Source organism: Pelodiscus sinensis, chromosome 1 (genome assembly GCF_052426305.1).
Source record: "Pelodiscus sinensis isolate ZL-2025 chromosome 1, ASM5242630v1, whole genome shotgun sequence".
Classification (NCBI taxonomy): domain Eukaryota; kingdom Metazoa; phylum Chordata; order Testudines; family Trionychidae; genus Pelodiscus; species Pelodiscus sinensis.
This window is the reverse complement of record NC_143052.1, coordinates 31,220,409-31,240,108: the sequence shown is the minus strand read 5'-3', so window position 1 is coordinate 31,240,108 and position 19,700 is coordinate 31,220,409. Positions and strand designations below refer to the sequence as shown.

The 19,700-nt window shown below is 42.8% G+C and overlaps 1 protein-coding gene across 4 annotated transcripts in view; it reads left to right on the top strand.

Moving 5' to 3' along the window:
* The window catches only part of CELSR1 (cadherin EGF LAG seven-pass G-type receptor 1), a 277,024-nt gene that overhangs the window by 97,063 nt on the left and 160,261 nt on the right, over positions 1–19,700 (top strand). For all 4 annotated transcript variants that reach the window (XM_075927708.2, XM_006120414.5, XM_075927707.2 and 1 more), the window contains exon 2: positions 13,555–14,193. In XM_075927708.2, the coding sequence (XP_075783823.2) occupies positions 13,555–14,193 (639 nt within the window). The remainder of the gene's footprint in view (positions 1–13,554; positions 14,194–19,700) is intronic.

Below are 19,700 nucleotides of genomic sequence, written 5' to 3'. Positions count from 1 at the left end.
CCCATAACCCTTCGTCGGCAGATCCTGTAAGCCTCGTTTCATGAAGCCACAGTTTGAAAAGCCCATTTCAGCAAAGCCAGCCACTATGTCATCCACATTTCCCAGAGTCAAAGACCTAAGCCGCACACACACACCTATATTGGAATGGACATAAGCAACACATCTCGAAGAATCACAGTTACGAGATAAGTAACTGTTCTTTTTAAGGCTTAGGTCTTTGACTCTGGGAAATGTGGATGACATAGTGGCTGGCTTTGCTGAAATGGGCTTTTCAAACTGTGGCGGGGCAGTGGATGGCACACACATTTCCATTATCGTGCCACCCCACTTTGTGCCAGAATCCATAAAGCTAAAGGGGTATTTCTCAGTGATGCTTCAGGTGCTTGTGGATCACCATAGGGCATTTCACAGACATAAATGGCGAGTGGTCTGGAACGATGCATGATGCACACATTTTCAGGAACAGTGACCTGTATAGAAAGCTGCATGCTGGAACTTTCCAAACCAGAAAATTATAATGAGGGATAGGGATATAAGTGAGTATTCAACTACCTGATAAGCAAATGCTTATCGGGTAGTCGAGTAGGAACTTGACTTGTCGCTTCTCCCCTCCCCCTTGCTGCCTCTATCAGAGAGAGGCGGAGGGGGAGGAAGTGGAGGCAGAGGAGGGGGAGCAGGAGCTGGTGCTGGGGAGAGCCAGCTTAAAAGTTGGTTCCCCCCAGCACCGTCTCTGCAGGGTGGATGGTGGTGGGGAGGCAGAGGGCAGCGGGGAAGTGGCATGAGCAGGGATTGAAACAGACCCATTTGTGCCAGTCCTGACTGCTGTTCCTGTATCTTTGAAAGGTACAGGAGCTAGAGGCGGCTCTTGTACATTTCAAAGACAAAGGCGCAGTGGGTTAGCGAGTGCCCCCTTATTAACTAATCGACTAGTCAATGGACATTCAATCGTCTACTTGATTAGCTGATTAATCAAAACTTAACATCCCTAGTGGGGGACATGGAAATGCCGATATGATCCTATGTGATGTGGCCTACCCCTTGCAGCCCTGGTTTGTGAAACTTTACACAAACCTGGACAGCAGTAAGGAGCATTTCCATAACAGGTTAAGCCAATGCTGAATGGTTGCTGAATGTGCCTTTGGCAGATTGAAAGAGATGGAGGTGTCTCTGTGGCAGGCTGCACTTTTTGGTATGTCCCCAAGGTAGTGGCTGCATGCTGTTGCTCAAATAATTTCTGTGAGCATAAGGGTGAAGAGCTTGGCCGTGGCTGGAACAATGATACACAGCACCTGGATGCACAGGCACCTCCAGTTGGGCTGAAGCCCCAAACCATGTCAAGAGTGTGGCTTGGAGGGTCAGTAAGCTTGGCTACCCCTGTTACAGACATTGTCTCATTCTTCAGTTCAAATTCAATACACAATGTCTTTCATACTTCAAAAAGTAATAACTGCTTTCCATTTCACAGGGTAAAATTATGACCTATTGAAGTCAGGGCAGAACTCCCATTGACTTGATTAGAGCCAGGATTTCAAACTCAGTCTTTTCCTTTTCCTTCCAAAATGTTTGAGCATTTTAAGTATATTGGTCCATTACAAAGTTCTCTTTTAAACTAAGCACCTCTGATACCTAAAGGATATCCTGTTCCTTCTTAGATATTTGGGTAAAAAGCCTTTGGTAAGGCCACATCCTTTCATATATAACAAACTCTCTATCCCAGGGAGTTTTCCTGTACAGGAAGCCTGTGGCTGCTTTCTTAAATGACATTAAAATAGATCCCACATGGATAAAAATACACAGAAAATTCCAGTTAGAAAATAGTTATTTGTCATGGTATTTTTTAACAACTTTTTTGGTGTTGATGCAGATCAGAAAAAATAACTGTTATTTTCATGCATGTCACACATGTTATATTTTAAAGGTACAAGGTGCTATAGCAACAAAACATATATGACAAGTCTGGTCTTTCCAAGTAACATTATAACCTAGATCCTCTAAACCTCTGGAATTGTTCATGGAGAACTTTGAGGGTAGAAGATGGTCCACAACTTTTACTACAAAAATCATCTACTAAGATACATGCTACAACCATGTTTACTTCCCCTCTGCTGACTGCTCTATTTCATTCCAGCTCCTTGTTTTTGCTTTCGAGGCTTCCTACAACTTAGCTCCTTCTTGCATTTAGCATATTGGCTAGTTTAGTCCATCCTTGTTTCCCACAAGCCACTTGTCTGAATTGCTTTGTTTTTCCCTTGTCCCATGTATGCCTTGTCTTCTTTTATATCATTTTATGTACAAGGAAACCCCCATCTTAAAACCATCTGCCATGTCTCCATCTCTCAAATTTCATTTCTTCAAGGAGGCTTAAGAACATGGCCAACATTTTCAAACTTGGGTGTCTACATTTAGGCTATGTCTGTACCCGTGTTAACCTTTTTTCATAAAGTACCCCTTTTAAAAAAAAAAAAAAAGTAAGTACCCCCAGTACCTACTGTTTTCAGACACACAGATTTTTTTTTCCTACTATTTTAAACAACTTAATCATAGCCAGGTGAGTGATGACATTTTTGGATGTAAAAAGTAAAAAAAATAATAAAGCGCTGTAAAACTTAAAACAAAAATTCAGTTTTCTCCAAGTTTCAGTTGTGTTGATGTTCCCCCCCAAACTTCTCTCAAGTACCCCTAAGGGTACTCGTTCCACTGGTTGAGAAACACTAGTCTACACTAAACAACCATTTTGAGCAAAAACTGGTGGAGAGTTCACACCTCAAACGTGTTTTTGTGGAAAAAAAATACAGTAAATTGACAGGACAGAGGGCTTTTGCCAGTAGAGTTATTCCTTTCCCCAGAGGAATAACTCCTTTTTGCGCTATAGCTTTTGTGTAAAAAGGCATGTGTGGACGTTCTGCAGGGGTTTCTTGCACAAAAATAGCCTATCAGAAAAAGCACAAGTGCTCTGATAGCCATTCTGCTAATGGCAATCAGAGCTTTATTGCGCAAGAGCATCCATGCAGTGTGGATGCTCTTTTGTGCAAAAGCACATAGCTTTTGCAATTCACTTTTGTGGACGTGCTTTAGCGCAGGAAGTTTTGCGGAAGATCTCTTGCACAAAAACCCTGCAGTGTAGACAAAGCCTTAAAGTTTTTCATCCAAAACCTCCATTGCATTCAATAGGAGCTGCTAATGCTCAGCACAGCTAAAAATTAAGAGGAACCCAAACGTGGATTTAGGTGCCTGATTTTAGATGTTTAAGTTTAAAAGGAATCTTGTGGAGCCTTTGTGACTATGTGATCATATTGTCGTCTTCACCCTTGTCCCCCTCAGCCCTCCTGTGTTGTCGAATGCTGTGGTCTTGTCTTAGCTAAAAGGCCCTGAGCCTGAAACAAGCTTTGGCTGGAGAGACCTCTGCATGAATGTAAGATTCTAATTGCATGGAGTCATTTTACATTAAGCCCGTTGAAGTCAGTGGGAATCTTTCTGTTGACATCAGTGGGCTTTGGATCAGGCCTTCAGAGTTTCTCCACAGGTGTCTATTCAAGCTCAGATAGCCATATACATGCTAACTTTGGTCAAGATAACACACTCAAAAGAGCAGAGTGGCACAGGTGATGGCTCAGACTAACCACTAGGGTCTGGGAAGAGACTGTACTTGGACAGCTAACCCATGCAGCCTCCCATTCTTTCATGACTGCTTTGCTATTTTTAGCATCCTAAATTGATCAGCACCTGGGCTCATCATTTTTGTACTGTAAATAACTGTGACCTCACGCAAGTAATAAATTTATTATAACACTCCTTCCAGCCCCCAACAAAATAGAGTTGGCAGCCATAGCTCCTTACAAACACACACAACTTTTGAGACTGCCATCTGTCCTGTTGGACAGGTATTAAATGAAGGAAGGAGCAGAAAGAATAACACTAGTTTCATTTACTTGTCATGTTGGTTAACTTACTGTAAAGAACATGTTGCCTTTCAGCAATATTTCTAATCCTGGATTTGGAGACTAGTAGGCTACAGCAGAATCAGTTAAAGCTGTTCCCAGGGTTTGTATTACATTTATATAGAACAAGTTAAGGTCTTCCAAAAGGAGATAAGAGGGTATCTTTTTAAGGTTCTGGCTGTGCTCCTTTCATTTCATGTATTGCACTGTGTAATTTCAACCTTTTTGGGAGCGAAAGAGAGTCTCGAACTTTGATCCATTCAGACTACAGGACATGCCCAAACTCTGACTAGCAGTGAATATACATTGAGAGGCTATGGCTAACAGGGGAAGATGGCTGTCCTGATACTTGCCCTTTGAAACATTATAGTCCTTCATAAAAGGTGTTTTAGGGACTATGATCTAGAGCCCATGATGTACTATTTCCATCTTAATGCACAGGTATGCCTAATTTTTTTGTAAAGTTTTCTATCATTTTAATTCAATATTTTATTTAGTTTCCAATACCTCATTTTCTGTACAGTTTACCTTCCCTTTGAATGTTTCCTCTGTGCAAGGGATTCTCAAATATTTCCATATTGTGGATATTTTAATAGAGAGATTATCTCATGGCCTCACCTACTGCCCATTTCTAATCATAGAACAGCCCTGTAGTAACCACAACATTTGTTTAGAAGGAAAAGTAATATTTGGTAAGTGTATCATGCATTTTAATTGAACGTCAGTAGTGTTTGAAAGATGCAAATGGGGAAGATAATTTTCACCATCTGGCTAGCTTTGTCTGAGGTAATATGATCTAGTGGATAGGACACTGGGCTAGGATTTAAGGATATTAAGGACTAGTCAATGTCTCCCTTTGCTGCCTCTATCAGAGGGGGGAAAGAGAAGATACTTCAAAGCAACAACGCCACATGGAGCCTGTACTGGACTCCATGCAGCGCTGCTGCTTTGAAATGTCACAGTGGCATTTCAAAGGGACAGCACTGCACAGCTGATCCTGGGGTCTGTGTAGCGCAGCCCCTTTGAAATGCCGACTCAGAGTTTCAATGTGGCAGTACCACATGGAGCTAACCCTGGGCTCCATGCGGCGCTGCCCCTTTGAAGCGCTACGGCAGCGTTTCAAAGCAGCAGCGCTTCATGGAGCCCAGGGGTGTGCTGGAGTCCCCAGCTCTATTCAGCGCTGCTACTTTGCAATGCCGAGCAGAACCCGGGATCAGCTGGGGACTCCCCAGCTGATCCTGGGCTCCAGTGCGACATTTCAAAGCACAGAGCCTGCGGTCAGCTGCGGAATTCCCAGCTGACCCTGGATTGTACGGAAATGGGAACTGGGGTCAGCTGATGGGCTCCGCATGGCATTTCAAAGTGGCAGCGCAGCATGGAGCCCAGGAGCAGCAGGGGACTCTGAGTCCCCTGCTCCATGAGGGCGCTTGAGCTTTGAAATGCACAAGAGCCCTCACTGGGGATTCTTGTACATTTCAAAGCTGGCATGCCGTGTGCAGCCTGAGGCCAGTGGGAAGTCCCGCTGACTCCGGGCTCCACACGGGTGCTTCCACTCTGAAATGCACAAAAGCCCCTGGGGGGCCTTGTGCATTTCAGAGGATAAGTGCCCTTGTGGAGCCCAGAGTCAGCGGGACTTCCCACTGTCCCTGAGCTGCATGTGGAGTTCCACATTCCTCCTTTGAAATGTACTAGAGCCTCCAGCGAGGACTCTTGTACATTTCAAAGGAGGAATGCGGAAGTGCCTATCGACTAGTTGAGTAGACATTGGAAATTCCATTGATTACTTGACTAGTAAATTACCCGTCAGTTAACATCCTCACTGGGATTTAGAAGACCTGGACTGAGCCACTAACCAGCAGAGAGACCATGAACATGTCTTTTCCCTGCACTTTTTGTCTGGCTGCCTTGTCTGTTTTGATTGAAAACTCTTTTGGTCTGGGACTGTTGCTAGGTCAATATCTGTAGTCTGCCTAGCATGGTCATGGAAGGCGCTTGTCAGTGCTACCATAATCCATCCTTGCTGCAGTGGTTTTCTTCTGTGTTTGGTGTGGTCTTGTACAGGGTGTAAACAAAGTCCTGGTTATATATAATCATCTTTGAATGCACTGTGTATGGAAGGTCACTGGCTTGAAGGCGTGTCAAGAGAGGTTTGTTTCTTGTTCACTGAGAAAATAAGGCTATTTAAATAGCAGCTTCAGAAGCTAAGGGGTCCCCTTATTTTATTATGTGACACAGAGTTTGCACAGCTGTGTTGCAAACTCTGACATCCAAAAGGTTTCCACCTGCATCATAAAGGGGAAAGCAAAACAAATGTAAGATGGGGCATATGTGAAAGAAGCCTCTGACACTGGGACATTGCTATGAAATATGTTGCTTTGATTATTGGTCAGACCCTAATAAATTTTAGAGACTACAAAACAGAGTGTTTATAATTTTACTTTTTGTTTTTTAAAATTTGCTCACCAGGTATTGCCAAAGCCCAAGACACCTTTCAGTTAACTATTGTGTTTACATTGCTAGATAATAAAATTATGTTGTTCATGAAGTGCCCATCACTAGAAAGATAAGATTAAAGACTCAGATGCGATCCATTTTTTCCATAAAGAAAAGCTGTTTGTACAATGACGACCACTGATTAACTTATCTGCAGTGGGCGTGTTAGTTTAGAACAGTGGTCACTAACCAGTAGATCGGGATCTACTGGTAGATCTTGGAACCTTTGACAGGTGATCTTGACAGGTTTGGCCTGAAGGCTGTCAGGTACTGTCACTTTATTTGCCCCTCTCAGCACTGCCATGCTGTTCCTGTCATCTGCCTTAGAGGTGCCCCCTACCCCGGGAGTCTCCTGCTTGCTGCGCATGGCACAGGAAATAGAAGAGGGGGTGCTGATGTCAGGGTGCCCCTCCCTGCACCTTGTATCCCACCTCCACAGAGCAGATGGAGAGAGTTTGCTGGTTGCTTTTAGTAGTGGTATGTGCTCAGGGCAGGGGTGAGCCTGCCTTAGCCCCCTGTACCATCACCAAGAAACCATCTGTGGTAAGCAGTACCCAACTAGAGCCTGCATTCTGAACCCCAGTCCCAGTCCTGAACCACCCCTGCACCCCAAACTTCCTCCTAGACCCTGCAACCCTAGCCCTGAGTCCCCCTGTACTGAAACTCCCTCCTAGAGCCTGCACCCGTCCTGCACCACAACTCTCTGCCTTAGGCTTAGCGCCCCAGCCACACTCCAAATCCTTTAGCCCACGACCAGAGCCTGCATCTCCTTTCCATGCACCCCAGCTCTCTGCGTCCAGCCTGATAAAAGTGAGTGAGGATGGGGGAGTAGGGTTACCAGATGATTTCAAAAAAATACCGGACACCCTTGATCTCAGATGGGAGTGGGGACCAGCCGGGAGAGAGCAGTGCTGGCAGGGAGGAGGTCGCGGGGAGCGGTGCTGGCCAGGGGAAGTCAGGGTGGTGGCGGTGGAAATGGCTGGCAGGAAGCAGGGCTGGGAGGGAATTGGGGGGAGCAGGGCTGGGCAGGGGGCAACCAGCTGGCGGGGAGTGGGGCTGGCTAGGAGGAGGTCGGGAGGACCGGGGCTGGCTGGGGGAGATCGGGGGAAGGAACCAGCCGGCGGAAAGCAGGGCTGGCTGGGAGGAGGTCGGGGGTGGGGAGTGGGGGCTGGCCAGGGGAGATCAGGGGCGGGGGAACTGGCCAGTGGGAAGCAGGGCTGGCCCGGATACACAAAGATCCCGGGGCACTGCCTGTCCTGCGCACGGTCCCGGTGGGGCGCACGGGCAAGTCTGACCCCGGGAAATCCATCCTGCTCCGTCCCACCCTCACCCCCCTCCTCTCTACTGTGTAGTTGCATACTGCCTGGCTGGTAGAAGCACCCACACAGTGAGAGTGTGTCTACCAGCCAGGCAGTACACAACTCATGATGATAATAAAATTGATACTCATGATAATAATAAAAACTTACTTAATTAGAAAATACCAGACGTTTATCAATTTGTTTCCCAGACAGAAAGCTCAAATATCAAACTGTCCAGTTAAAAACCAGGCATCCTATGGGGGAGGGAGGAAGTATGGAGTGAGTAGGGGTGGGAATGGGCAAGGGTGATTGGGTTTGAGGTAGATCCTGATTGCACTTCAATTCAAAAAGTGATCTCATGCTTAAGAAGGCTGGAGACCACTGGTTTAGAGGACTGGGAGCATGTTTAAGTTTTCCTCCATTTCTAGTTTTTTCTGGAATTTGCGGGACTATGTGGTATCTATTAAATCTTCTTATTAGTTTGGCACATAATTAAGAATACTAGGTCCATTCAACATATATTCCAGCATTACAAAATAAATCTGTAATGTAACAGATCCACCTTGTCACATTTCCTTTTGCAATATGCATGCAAATAGAAGCATTGTTGGGAAATAAATTCAGGGGTAGATAGACTATTGTTGAATTGCATACCTCTGTTCCTGTACTGTCACGCAGGTGTTCACAACTCTGCAGTTTGTCTCCACTTCTTGTTAACATCCTCAAATGAGACATTAGGTATTTTCCTTTCTCTCTCTGGTATAGTTAGCTCTGGTAGTCTTCAGGGCAATATTTTATGGTCTAGTTAAGATACTTATATGGCCCCATCATTGTAGTATTTATACAGTCTGTAATGCATTCATCCTTGCAAGAGATAGGGCAGCATTATCATCTACATTATACAGACAAGGAACTGTGTGCAGAGAGAATAAGTGGTTTGCCCCAGGTCATGAAGTCTGTAGCAGAGTAGGGAATTGAACAAAGCTCTCCCATGGCCTAGACTAATGCACTAGCCACTGGACCATCTGTCTTTTGGAAGTTAAGAGAGGGAGGTGGACTCTCCAGGCCAGGTGCCCTCTGACATCAGTGAAAGGAACTGAGCTATCCCATGGTGATGCCAGCAAGCAAAAGCCAAACAGCACCTGAGATTGGTAAACTATGCTGCATTCTGAACAGTCAAAAGAAGGAGTGACAGAAATTACATCTCAAGATATTTTAATAAAATTGTATTAAAATACTCAGTTTTATAGAATATGTTATTAGTTGTTCTAAGAAGTTTTATTTAGGCCAAAACCTGGTATATATGTTTATAGTGTAGGGCAGCCCTCATGAAAAATTGGATTTACATGAAATCATTTTAAGAGGCGCCACTATTATGTAAGAGCACAGGACTTGTGCATTTATGCTAGACTTTTGTACAAAATAGACATGTCAGGCAGTATAAAACAGTCATGATGTGTAGGTGTATAATATAACTGTATTTCATGAAATGCCCTTACTTTTATAAATTATATATTTTGTAATAATATTTTGTACTTTCACTTGAGGATCTCAAAGCATTTTATGAATACTGTGATTAAACAGGAACTAATTCAATGTGTATTGAAGTTAAGGGGAAAATTCTCATTAATTCTAATGTGCTTTGCACTGGACCCTCTATGCATAGTTTCACTGATGAAAACAGAATAGATACTAGTACAACTCACAAAAAGTAGCATCAGTTTTTAAACAGAGTTCTCCAATGAATGGAATAAATCATCCAATGGGAATTTCTCTTTTCAAACTTGATGGTGCGATGTAGTCCATTTTTTCTGAAAATCCTCGTTGTGGTGTTGTCTATAAAATACATTTTAAAATACTTTTTGCTGCCTTTTTAAAAATCTTTTTGCAACAAAGCTGCACAAGGTTATATTTGTTTTTAAAGCATTACTTATAATTTCAAAGTATCTGTAGCTACATACATGTGTCTGGTTTTCTTTTTTGCTCTCTTCATAACAACAAAGCTGTGCAGTGTCTGACACTGGGCTTTTTATAGTGATTTATTAACTGTGTCAGAATAGTTGCTGTGAATGCTGGGAAGCACTTGTATATTGTGGCAGTTGATATTGATTATGACAGTTTGTGGACTCCAGTGGGTTGCCAGACAGTAGATAGTAGTTTGTCGTCTCACTATACATACCATGGACTATACATCAGTGTTTCCTTTAGAAAAGGCCCTTTGTCTGACACTCTTTTTCCTCCATGTTATGAGAGAACTTGTGTAATATATTGTGCAGCAAATAACAAAATAGATCCGATACCCTATAGACAAGCCAATCAGAATGACAATAGCTGTAGGAACATGCATTAATCAGTTAATTCTGCTGCTGTTCTCTAGTGAAATAAACTGTCTAGCTGACACAAATGAGTAAAGTAGTCTGAGTCTGTCATTTATGAAAAAAGTTAATTGTACTAATATGCATCCTGTATTTCTGTTTGGGAATCTGCAGATTATGCACTTGGAAGAGTTTATAATTAGGGTTTTGATTATTGAAAGGCTTTGAAGGTAATGCATGGTGGCTTTGCCTCTTCTGTGGAAATGGAAGCAGGACAGTGTATCTGGAGCAGGTTGAGGAGGACATGGAAAATGTTTGTGGAATATCCATCTTGGGACATTGGAAGTTTACATCCGATGCAATGAGTCCTACAAAAAATCCCCCAAAATAATAACCATTTGCTAGTTGTTAATAACCATAGGTGCTAATTCCACCACAGCTAGCTATGAAGTAGCACCAGGAAAAAAATATTTTATTGGCTTTGAAGCTGCTTTATAATGAAAGAAAAACAATTTGTAGCTGAGATTTTATAGACACTTCTGGGTAAGTAGTAAACACTTAATTTAGGCCCATCTGCACTACTGGAAAAGAAATAATCTAACATTAAATCCAGATTACATCATTACAAACCCAATATTGTTGAGGCCTGCCGTCGTGGTGGGAGGGGTAACTGCTCCAGGGCCCAGTGACTAAAAGGGGCCTCGGGCTCCCAGCTGCATCTGCAGCGACTGTGGAAGCGCCAGCAGCCGGAGTCCCAGGTCCTTTAAATGTCTACTTTGGAGCACCATGCAGCACGCTCCAGGCAGCACTGAGGGCTCGGGGGGGGGGGGGGGGGGCACCATGCTTTGTGCAACACTGAGAGCTGGCCCCGCCCCTTCTGGGAGAGCAGAGCTGCCACCTCCATCTTTTCCAGGGGCCGAGGGAGTCGCTCGGCTCCCCGGACAATATTACTAGATAATAGGCGCTGCTCTGATTTCTCCAGTTTTCTAGGTGGTTATTGTGACTGTGACACAACATCACCTGGCACAAGATGATTCTCTGCTTATCACTCCTTAAAGAACAAATAAAAAAACCCACCAACTGGAAAAAGAAAAAAAGGCCTTTTAGGAAATCGTGGGACCAGATTCTTATCTCCCATTTGGTTTTATATTGATTCAAATGCAGTTACTGCTGATTTTCATTGAAGAGGTGCAAAGTCACACAGTTTAGCTGAAGTAGGTGTGTAGGGCAGGTGACTATTCAATGTTAGAGATTAGAAAGGATCATGTAGCAGGTATTTTGGGTTAGTAGATGAGGTATTTGTCTGGGGTCAAGAGAGCTGGGTTCTGTTCCAACTGTGCAACTGACATGACCATCCAGTTTGCTTTACCGCTCTGTGACTCTGTTTCCCACCTGGTTGGCAGTAGAACTTCAGAATTATGAACACCTCGTGAATGCAGGTTATTCATAACTCTGAAATGTTCATAATTCTGAATAAAATGTTACAGTTTTTTCAAAAGTTTACAGCTGAACATTGAGTTAATACAGCTTTGAAATTTTACTGTGAAGAAAAATTTTGGTTCCCCTGTATTTTGTAAATAGTTTGTATTTAATTGAGTACTGTAATGTGTTTGCTTTTCTGGTGTGCATGCGTGTGTCTCTGCCTGATTGTATTCCTCTGGTTTCAGATGAGGTGCATGGTTGATGTTCAGTTCATTACTCTGATCTTCATAACTCTGAAATATTACTGTATTTAGATTGTGCAATATTTGGAGAGACTGTTTCTTACCATGTGTTTGTACCGTGCATAGCACAAAGAGGCCTCAAGGCACTACTCTAGTACAAAAGATTTAATATTTGACACTCTGTGATCTGTACATTCTAAATAATTTAAGATATATTAATGAAAACAATTACTAAGTCCTCAGATCAGCAAGGAGACAGAACCAAACAAGAGTGTTTGATCTCTCTGATTGCTCATTGCAAATTCCATGTTCATTTATGTATGTACAATAGGTAATTAAGGCTAGTTTTAGTCATGGGTGTTTTTAGTAAAAGTCATGGAAAGTCCATGACTTGTACTTTCTACTTCTGACTAAAACTTGGGCTGGGGAGCCGCAGATACCCCAGGGAGGCAGCTGACCCAGGACCCCCACTAGTGTGGGGGGAGGGACCGGCAGTGGTATGTGGACATAAAACCCTTCTGGTCCTGGGAGGGAGAGGGTTGGCGGGGCTGTCTTCACCCATCTCTATGCAGCTCCTCGGAAGTGGGTGGCATGGCCCGCCAGCACCTAGGAGGAAGGGAAGGCCAGGGTGCTTCTGTGTGCCCTCCCCTTGCTATGAGCTCCAGTTCTGCAGTTTCTATTGGCCAGGAACCACAGCCAATTACAGCTGCAAGGGCATCATGCAACGGAGCTCCCTCCTTCCTTCCTCTTAGGAGCAGCTACAGAGATATGCCTCAGTCTTCTGGAGGCCCTCCCCTGAGGTAAGCGCCCCACCCCAACCCCAACCCTCCCAGCCTTGGTACCCATCCCACACCCAGACTGCCCCAGCAGCAGCTAGTGCGGCTGGCCATGGGGCTGCCTGACCTGCTCGGGCAATCTCAGAGCCAGCCACACCGGCTGTCACAAAAAGTTACAGAAAGTCACCTCCCTGACACATAATGAATACAGAACCCTTAGCATTGCCCACAGTCAGTAATTTATATTTCATAATGAAATGGTGCTGTAATGTGTACAAAGACATTGTAGTAATATAAATCTAACTGTGGCCTGGGGTTGTACTGGCATCCATCATGCTCTAGTATCAGATATCACTGCCATGGGTGCACTGAAATGTTCTGTGGCAAAACAAATGTGGATATGTCAACAGCATAATGGAGCAGTTTTAAAATGTCTGCTTTCATCATTAGAGATTTGCCTAATTTGACTCCGTCTCTAAGTTTCATATAATGTTCTTGAAGAAAATCAAATGTAGTTAGCTCTTGTTCCCTATGATGACTATTATCTACAGCCCTGATAATCCTTTCTTGCTCTGGATAATTTTGGTACGTTAAGCCTGAGAGTGTTGCGGGAGAAGATAATTTTGGTGTTGTGCTGCAGAAAATGACAGCTTCACAGCATTAGTTGTAGGCTAGCAGTGACTTGTATGAGATATGTTCAGGCCCTATCAGAAGAAGTTTCTTGCCCTTAGCCCTTTCACAAATATTTGTCTTTCTAGTAGTTTGCAGTTGTTTGACTGGAATGTCCTACTAGGGGCAGTCTAGGATAGTGCATACCTGGATGTCCCTCTGCTTTGATACAAGCCTTAGGTTATTTCCAGTGCAGAAGTGAAAGCACTTTCCCTCACTTGCGCTCTCACATCCCAGCAGGTTGGAATGTCTCACATCTGGGTTGTGTTTGTTGGAGAATGCCTAAGCAGCCTGGTCTGTATGTCAGAGCACTTCAGAGGATGTTGTTGGAAATAACTCTGATCTCTCTCTCTCTCTCTCTTTCTCTTTCCTCACCCCTCTTGCCCTCCCGCCAATAGATGGTGTTCACAGTGTCACAGCAGTCTGCACCCTGAGGGTGACTATCATCACTGACGACATGCTGACCAACAGTATCACAGTGCGGCTGGAAAACATGTCCCAGGAGAAGTTCCTCTCCCCGCTTCTCTCTCTCTTTGTGGAGGGTGTGGCGACAGTGCTGTCTACTACCACGGATGGCATCTTCGTCTTCAACATTCAAAACGATACAGACGTCAGCTCCAATATTCTGAATGTGACGTTCTCTGCTTTACTTCCTGGTGGCATTCGAAATAAGTTCTTCCCCTCCGAGGACCTCCAAGAACAGATCTACCTCAACAGAACTCTACTCACCATGATCTCTATGCAGCGGGTCCTGCCTTTTGATGACAATATCTGTTTACGAGAGCCTTGCGAGAACTACATGAAGTGTGTTTCAGTGTTGAAGTTTGACAGCTCGGCTCCATTTATTAGTTCAAACACTGTCTTGTTCCGACCCATCCATCCCATTAATGGTCTCAGGTGCCGGTGTCCCCCGGGATTTACAGGCGACTATTGTGAAACAGAGATTGACCTCTGCTACTCCAATCCCTGTGGCAATAATGGACTTTGTCGGAGCCGAGAAGGAGGCTACACTTGTGAATGTTATGAGGACTACACTGGTATGTGTTTATCTTATCTATTATACCCATGATTTATGTTAGGCCATGCACTGAGTCAGTTCTGTATCAAGCTCAAATGGTTGACATTCTAGCTCAAATGGAGAAAACATCTAACACTAAACTGGGGTAGAGAGAAGGATTGAATGTGTCACATTTACACTTAGACTACCTCCCATATTTTTATACACAAATCAATATGAGAATCAGTCATTCAAAGCTTACACCAAAGTTGGTAAGCACTTAATAGGAATCCGGCCTCTGTGACCACTGTAGTTGTTCTGTTTGTGTGATTCATTGCTTTAAAATGTCTTGGACACATCTATCTTCTACTCCTTAAATAATACTCAAGACAGCGACCAGCATTAGAAGTAAATCAGTATTCTTTGAGTGCAGCATGTTATGTATGATGAGTTCCTCCTTAGTTTGAACCATTATAATTTCTTATTGTTTTATTGTGGAAGCTCCTAGAAGCCCCAGTCATGGACTGGGACCTTGTAGGACTAGATGCTCTATAAATAGAGCAAAAAGATGGCCTCAGCCTCAGAGAGCTTACTGTAATGTTATGTGAAATACCGTATGTAAGCTTTAGTTTGCAAATACCCCACCCAGGCAAATATAAATAGAGAGAACTTAATTCTCCTTCCAACAGTTTCATTTGTAGCAACTGTAGGTTTAATAGAGCATAAGATTGCTTCTTCTTGCTTTCCTCTCTTAGTAGGCCCATCAGTTTGTGGATGGAGTTACTTTATCTCATAGTTTACCAGACTAGTAATAAAGGTGAAAGTGCTGCTTCTGCATTATTTGTGAAGCGTATAGAAAAAAGAAGAATTAAATACTACATAGGGGAATCATTGTAGTTTAAAGGGATTACTTATTAACTTAAATTGTGCATGTGTCCAAGTATTTTGTTGGAAGAGGGCCTAAACTCTGTTCTGCAAAGTTCTTAGCTTTTTGACTTTCTAAAAAAATCTGAATGACACAGTCATTTTACAGGAATTACACTTTTTTGAGTGGGTAGGAAATTATTGAATAAATAGTCTTTCTGAAGTTCCTGCTGATTCCTGTGATATTACACATTGTAATAGTGTGTTCCTAGTGTATCCATTGTAGAAGTAGATGTAGGCAAAACTGAAGTAATTCCTGAGTTCTTAGGAACAGAGCCTACTCCTGCTCCATGAAAGTCAGGGACAAAATTCTTATAGGAAAGAGTGGAAATGTGGTAGTATGCGTACTTGCTGCATTAGTAGGAGCTTAAGTTATACCAGGTAGTTAAAAAGCAGCGTGACATAGAATAGAAACAAAAAACAAACTCAAAAATTGAAGTGTAGTATCTGTGCCTGAGCATCAGCAAATATTTTTGGCAGGAGAAGGGGAGAGGAGTACCTGTTCCAAAGAGCTAAAGTTTTAATGATTCTTTGAAGATTAATTTACTTATTATTAATAATCTACTTTTTAAAAATTAGCTGATTTTCTTGTACACTTTGAACAGTTGAATATTAAATATCTAAATAACATTCACTAGGAATATGTTGTGCAGGAATTTCCAAGTTGTGTGGTTTGTTTAAAAAAATCTTCAAATTAATCATTTTAGGAAGGGGACTGAGAGGCAGTAGTGAGGTGGTGGGGAGAGGGATTGGCTGCAGAGCCTGGGAGGCTGTCAGGTAAACATATTTCTGCTATTCGAAACTTTGTGTTCCTGGAAAAGGCTTAAATCTATGCTCCTGATTTTATGCTAAACTTCTTGAAAAGTCCCAGCAGCCTGGCTGGCTCAAAACCCGAGGGCAGGCAGAGAAAGCTGGAACAAAATTTAAGGCATTTTCTTGCACTAGGACTGTAAAACTTAAAATAGAGCAAATGCTATTGTTTGTGGCTCCCAAGCTTCTATAGCCCTGTTTTTTGACCAGCTCCACTCTGAAACCATCAGCTATTCTTCATCTCTTCTAGCTGGACATCTGTTATGCACTGACTTGCTCCATACATTTTTTTTCTAACTGGTATTTTCTTCTATGCCAAGTCCTGCTTCCCCTTTCCTCCCCTTGAAAGTCTTTTCTTTACCATCAGTGGGGATCAGATTACAAAGGAAGGGGCAATGGAAAGAGGCAGCACTGTTGGGGGAGCGTTGCACTGTGAGGGTATGAGGATAAGAGACCTCCCTTAAGAGGTGGACAGGATGTGGGCTTCTTCTAGAGATAAGAGGAAGTCTGCAGGAGAGCAACCCCATTCTGCACTGAAAGCAACTGATGTGAAATATTTTGTTTGCAGCAGTAGGCATCCTAAAATATTTTTGACCAATTAAGTTAATGAAAAATATTTTCTATAATAAACATTATGGCATACATAGAAGGTAACCATCACTAGCGGTTTATTAAACAAAAACGTACTTCATTAAGCCATGTATTAGAATTGCAATAATTTGCATTTTCATCTGTTCAGGAATTTCTTTGCTGAAGATCTCTGGGGGAAAAATATTGTAGGCTTGTCAGATAAATAGATGAACAGATGACAATGTAAAAGGTATTTTTAAATGTTTAACTCATAAACTAATTCATTCTGTGTTTATAGGGGATATACATATGGAAGGAATTTTTTTTCACACAAAAATGTAATTGCTGCCTTAAGTGCAGTTGTCTACATTTTTTGTATTTTCAGAACCAGTTGTCATATTACCTGGAGATTTGTGGCAAAAGGATCAACAGTAAAATAGCTAACAAAGTTGACTTTTGAATAGACATCTTTAGTCTCCATATTAACCACAACATTAACCACACTTCCCAGACTTTATTTCTTCAGACTTGTTGTAGGCTTAGGGAGATAACACTATTGGGTTATATTTGGTTAATGTTTTTGAGATTTGCTTTAAAACTATGAAGGCTAGAAGCAATTTAAAAAAAATGAAAACTTGGAATCTGAAGCATCCTTCTGACACACATATTCAATAATTGCAATGTTTGACAAAAATATAATTATTGTCTGCAGCGTATATAATGATTAAGTAGTATTAGTACATAAAGATAAACGTTAAAATTTAAAGTAATTCATGTCTTAGAATTTCTCTTTTAGAAGTAAGCCTAGTTTCACATATCCAGAATACAAATTCATTTACTAGAGGGAACCTGTCAGCCGACGGTCAGGGCAGTGAGTCCCTTATGACCGGCTGAAGTTCTTTTAAATTGTGGTTGGTTCTGTTACAGCAACTGAAGGAGTCAGGTTAAAGCTTAAACAGTTACTATTTTATTGTTACAGGGTAAACTTAGTTGTTAAATGCTACTACTGTGTTACAGATAACACAGACACTACAAAGGACAGGACAGAAATTACACTAATAAGTCACTTACAGGTACCATGAAACCCTTTTGGTTCTCTGAGCTCTTATTAAATGCATGCAAAATAGACACATAGCAGGTATATATTCTCACCCCTGTGTTCCAGACTTGGCGTGGCCAGCGTCTTTCTCTCAATCCCTTGGGAAGAAGTAGGGCGAGGTTGGGCGTCCCACAGACCTCGGGAGACAATCAATACCTGCCAGCAGGTATAGATGATTGGAGCTCAAATGGGGTGGGCTGCTGAACCTCTTTTATACCCCTTGGGTCATGTAGGCTTCTTCCTGGTTTCAAGTGGCCAATTAGGAAAAATGGCTTTGAACACCAAGTTTCCCACGAAGGGTGCAAAGCATAATTTACACCTGGGAAAAATGCAGACAATGGGCACCTCTGGTATGTGATGGGCGAAGATTCCTCTCCTGGGACAGTGCAGGTGTGTCAATTACTGGTACTAGCCATCAGGGCGACGGGAGGCCCCGGGTCGTCAGCTAGCCCATTTACTGTCTGGTTTCTGTTTATGGTAGAGTCAGGGACAGGCAGAACACCTGTGTTCCCAGGGCATCAAAGGCTGACTGCCTTTCTCTTGCTCTCGGGGGGGGGGGGGGGGGGGAGACAAGATGGGGTTTGTGGAAAAACAAGATGGGGTTTGTGTCTGGCTACAGAACCACAAAGGTAAACACCAAACCAGAAAAAGTTAAGAGTCCATTTTTCATTTATTTTAGCTCAATTATAAAATTCATTTTGAAGAGTAAGAGCCATAAGTTTGGAGAAGTTGCACAGCAACGCTCACAGGTAATAAAGAAGTTAAATTCCTGCTTTCAACTGCAAACCTCAGTACAGCCTTAAGTGCCTCCTCTGTAGTATCACCATAATATTTTTAGTTTGCTATTCTGTAAAAAGATGAATATATTTCTGTTTGTTGTTAAATTAATACAGTAAAATGTAGTAAGTGTAGCATGATCAAGTTGATAATATATTAGGAACATTTTGTCCATATATTATTATTATACATATTTTGTACTGAAATTGATGCAGCTAACATTGTGGTCCCTAAACTTTTTATGTCATAACGCCCCCTCCACATCCTCCCAACCTGCAATATAAGCTATCCATGCTCCTGGGATACGGGAACAATACCAGGGGCTGAGACTAGCCCATAGCTGCAGTTAGAGCCATAGATGGGAGCAAAGCTAGAAGGTGGGTGCTGGAGCTGGGAATTGGGTCATGGTTGGGGGCAGAGGCTGGGGCCAGGGCTGGGCAGGGGGTGGGACTGGGAGCTGAAAGCAGGGCCTCAGGCAGGGGCAGGGTTGTAGTCAAAGCCAAAGCCAGAATAGAGTTGGGAGCAGCGACAGGCTGGGTGGTGCTGTTCTCTCCTCACTCTGCATGGGGGGCCTGGCCTGAGTCCCACTGCTCCTCCCTCTAAACCAGTGTTTCTCAACCTTTTTTTTATAAAGTAGCCCTTTAAAAAAAATTATAAGTACCCCCAGTACCTACAGTTTTCAGACACACACAATTTTTTCTACCATTGCAACACATTTGTTCAAACAACTTAATTGCAGCTGAGTGGGCAATTAAATTTTTGGGTGTAAAAAGTACAAAAATAATAAAGCGCTGTAAAACTTAAAACAAAAATTCAGTTTTCTCCAAGTTTCAGTTGTGTTGACATACCCCCCAGAGGGTACTTGTACCACTGATTGAGAAACACTGCTCTAAACATTCCTCGGTGCCCCCTATGGCAGCTCGCCCTACAGTTTGGAAATCACTGAACTAAGGTGATTGTTGGCCAGAGCTTGTTTCCCTTCCCCACTTGCAGGAACAGGTAGAAAATATTGTCAACAAATAATTTATTATCAGAAATAATTTTAAAATTATTTTTACTAAGTAGCTTAGCCCCTGTCAGTCAGATATACATCCCTTTGGAGAAAAAAATTAGACTTTGTCGTTATTGATTACAGGCAGTCCCCGGGTTACGTACAAGATAGGGACTATAGGTTTGTTCTTAAGTTGAATTTGTATGTAAGTCAGAACTGGTACATATTGTAGGGGAAACTCTAGCCAAACATTTCTCCAGAGCTCAGTTTTATTCTCCCACACCTCACTTCCCTCTGTCCTTTATTCTCAAGTTGAGGTGTCTGCTGAGAAAAGCCGCTCCACGTCTCCCTGATCTGCTGGGGGGGGGGGGTGCTA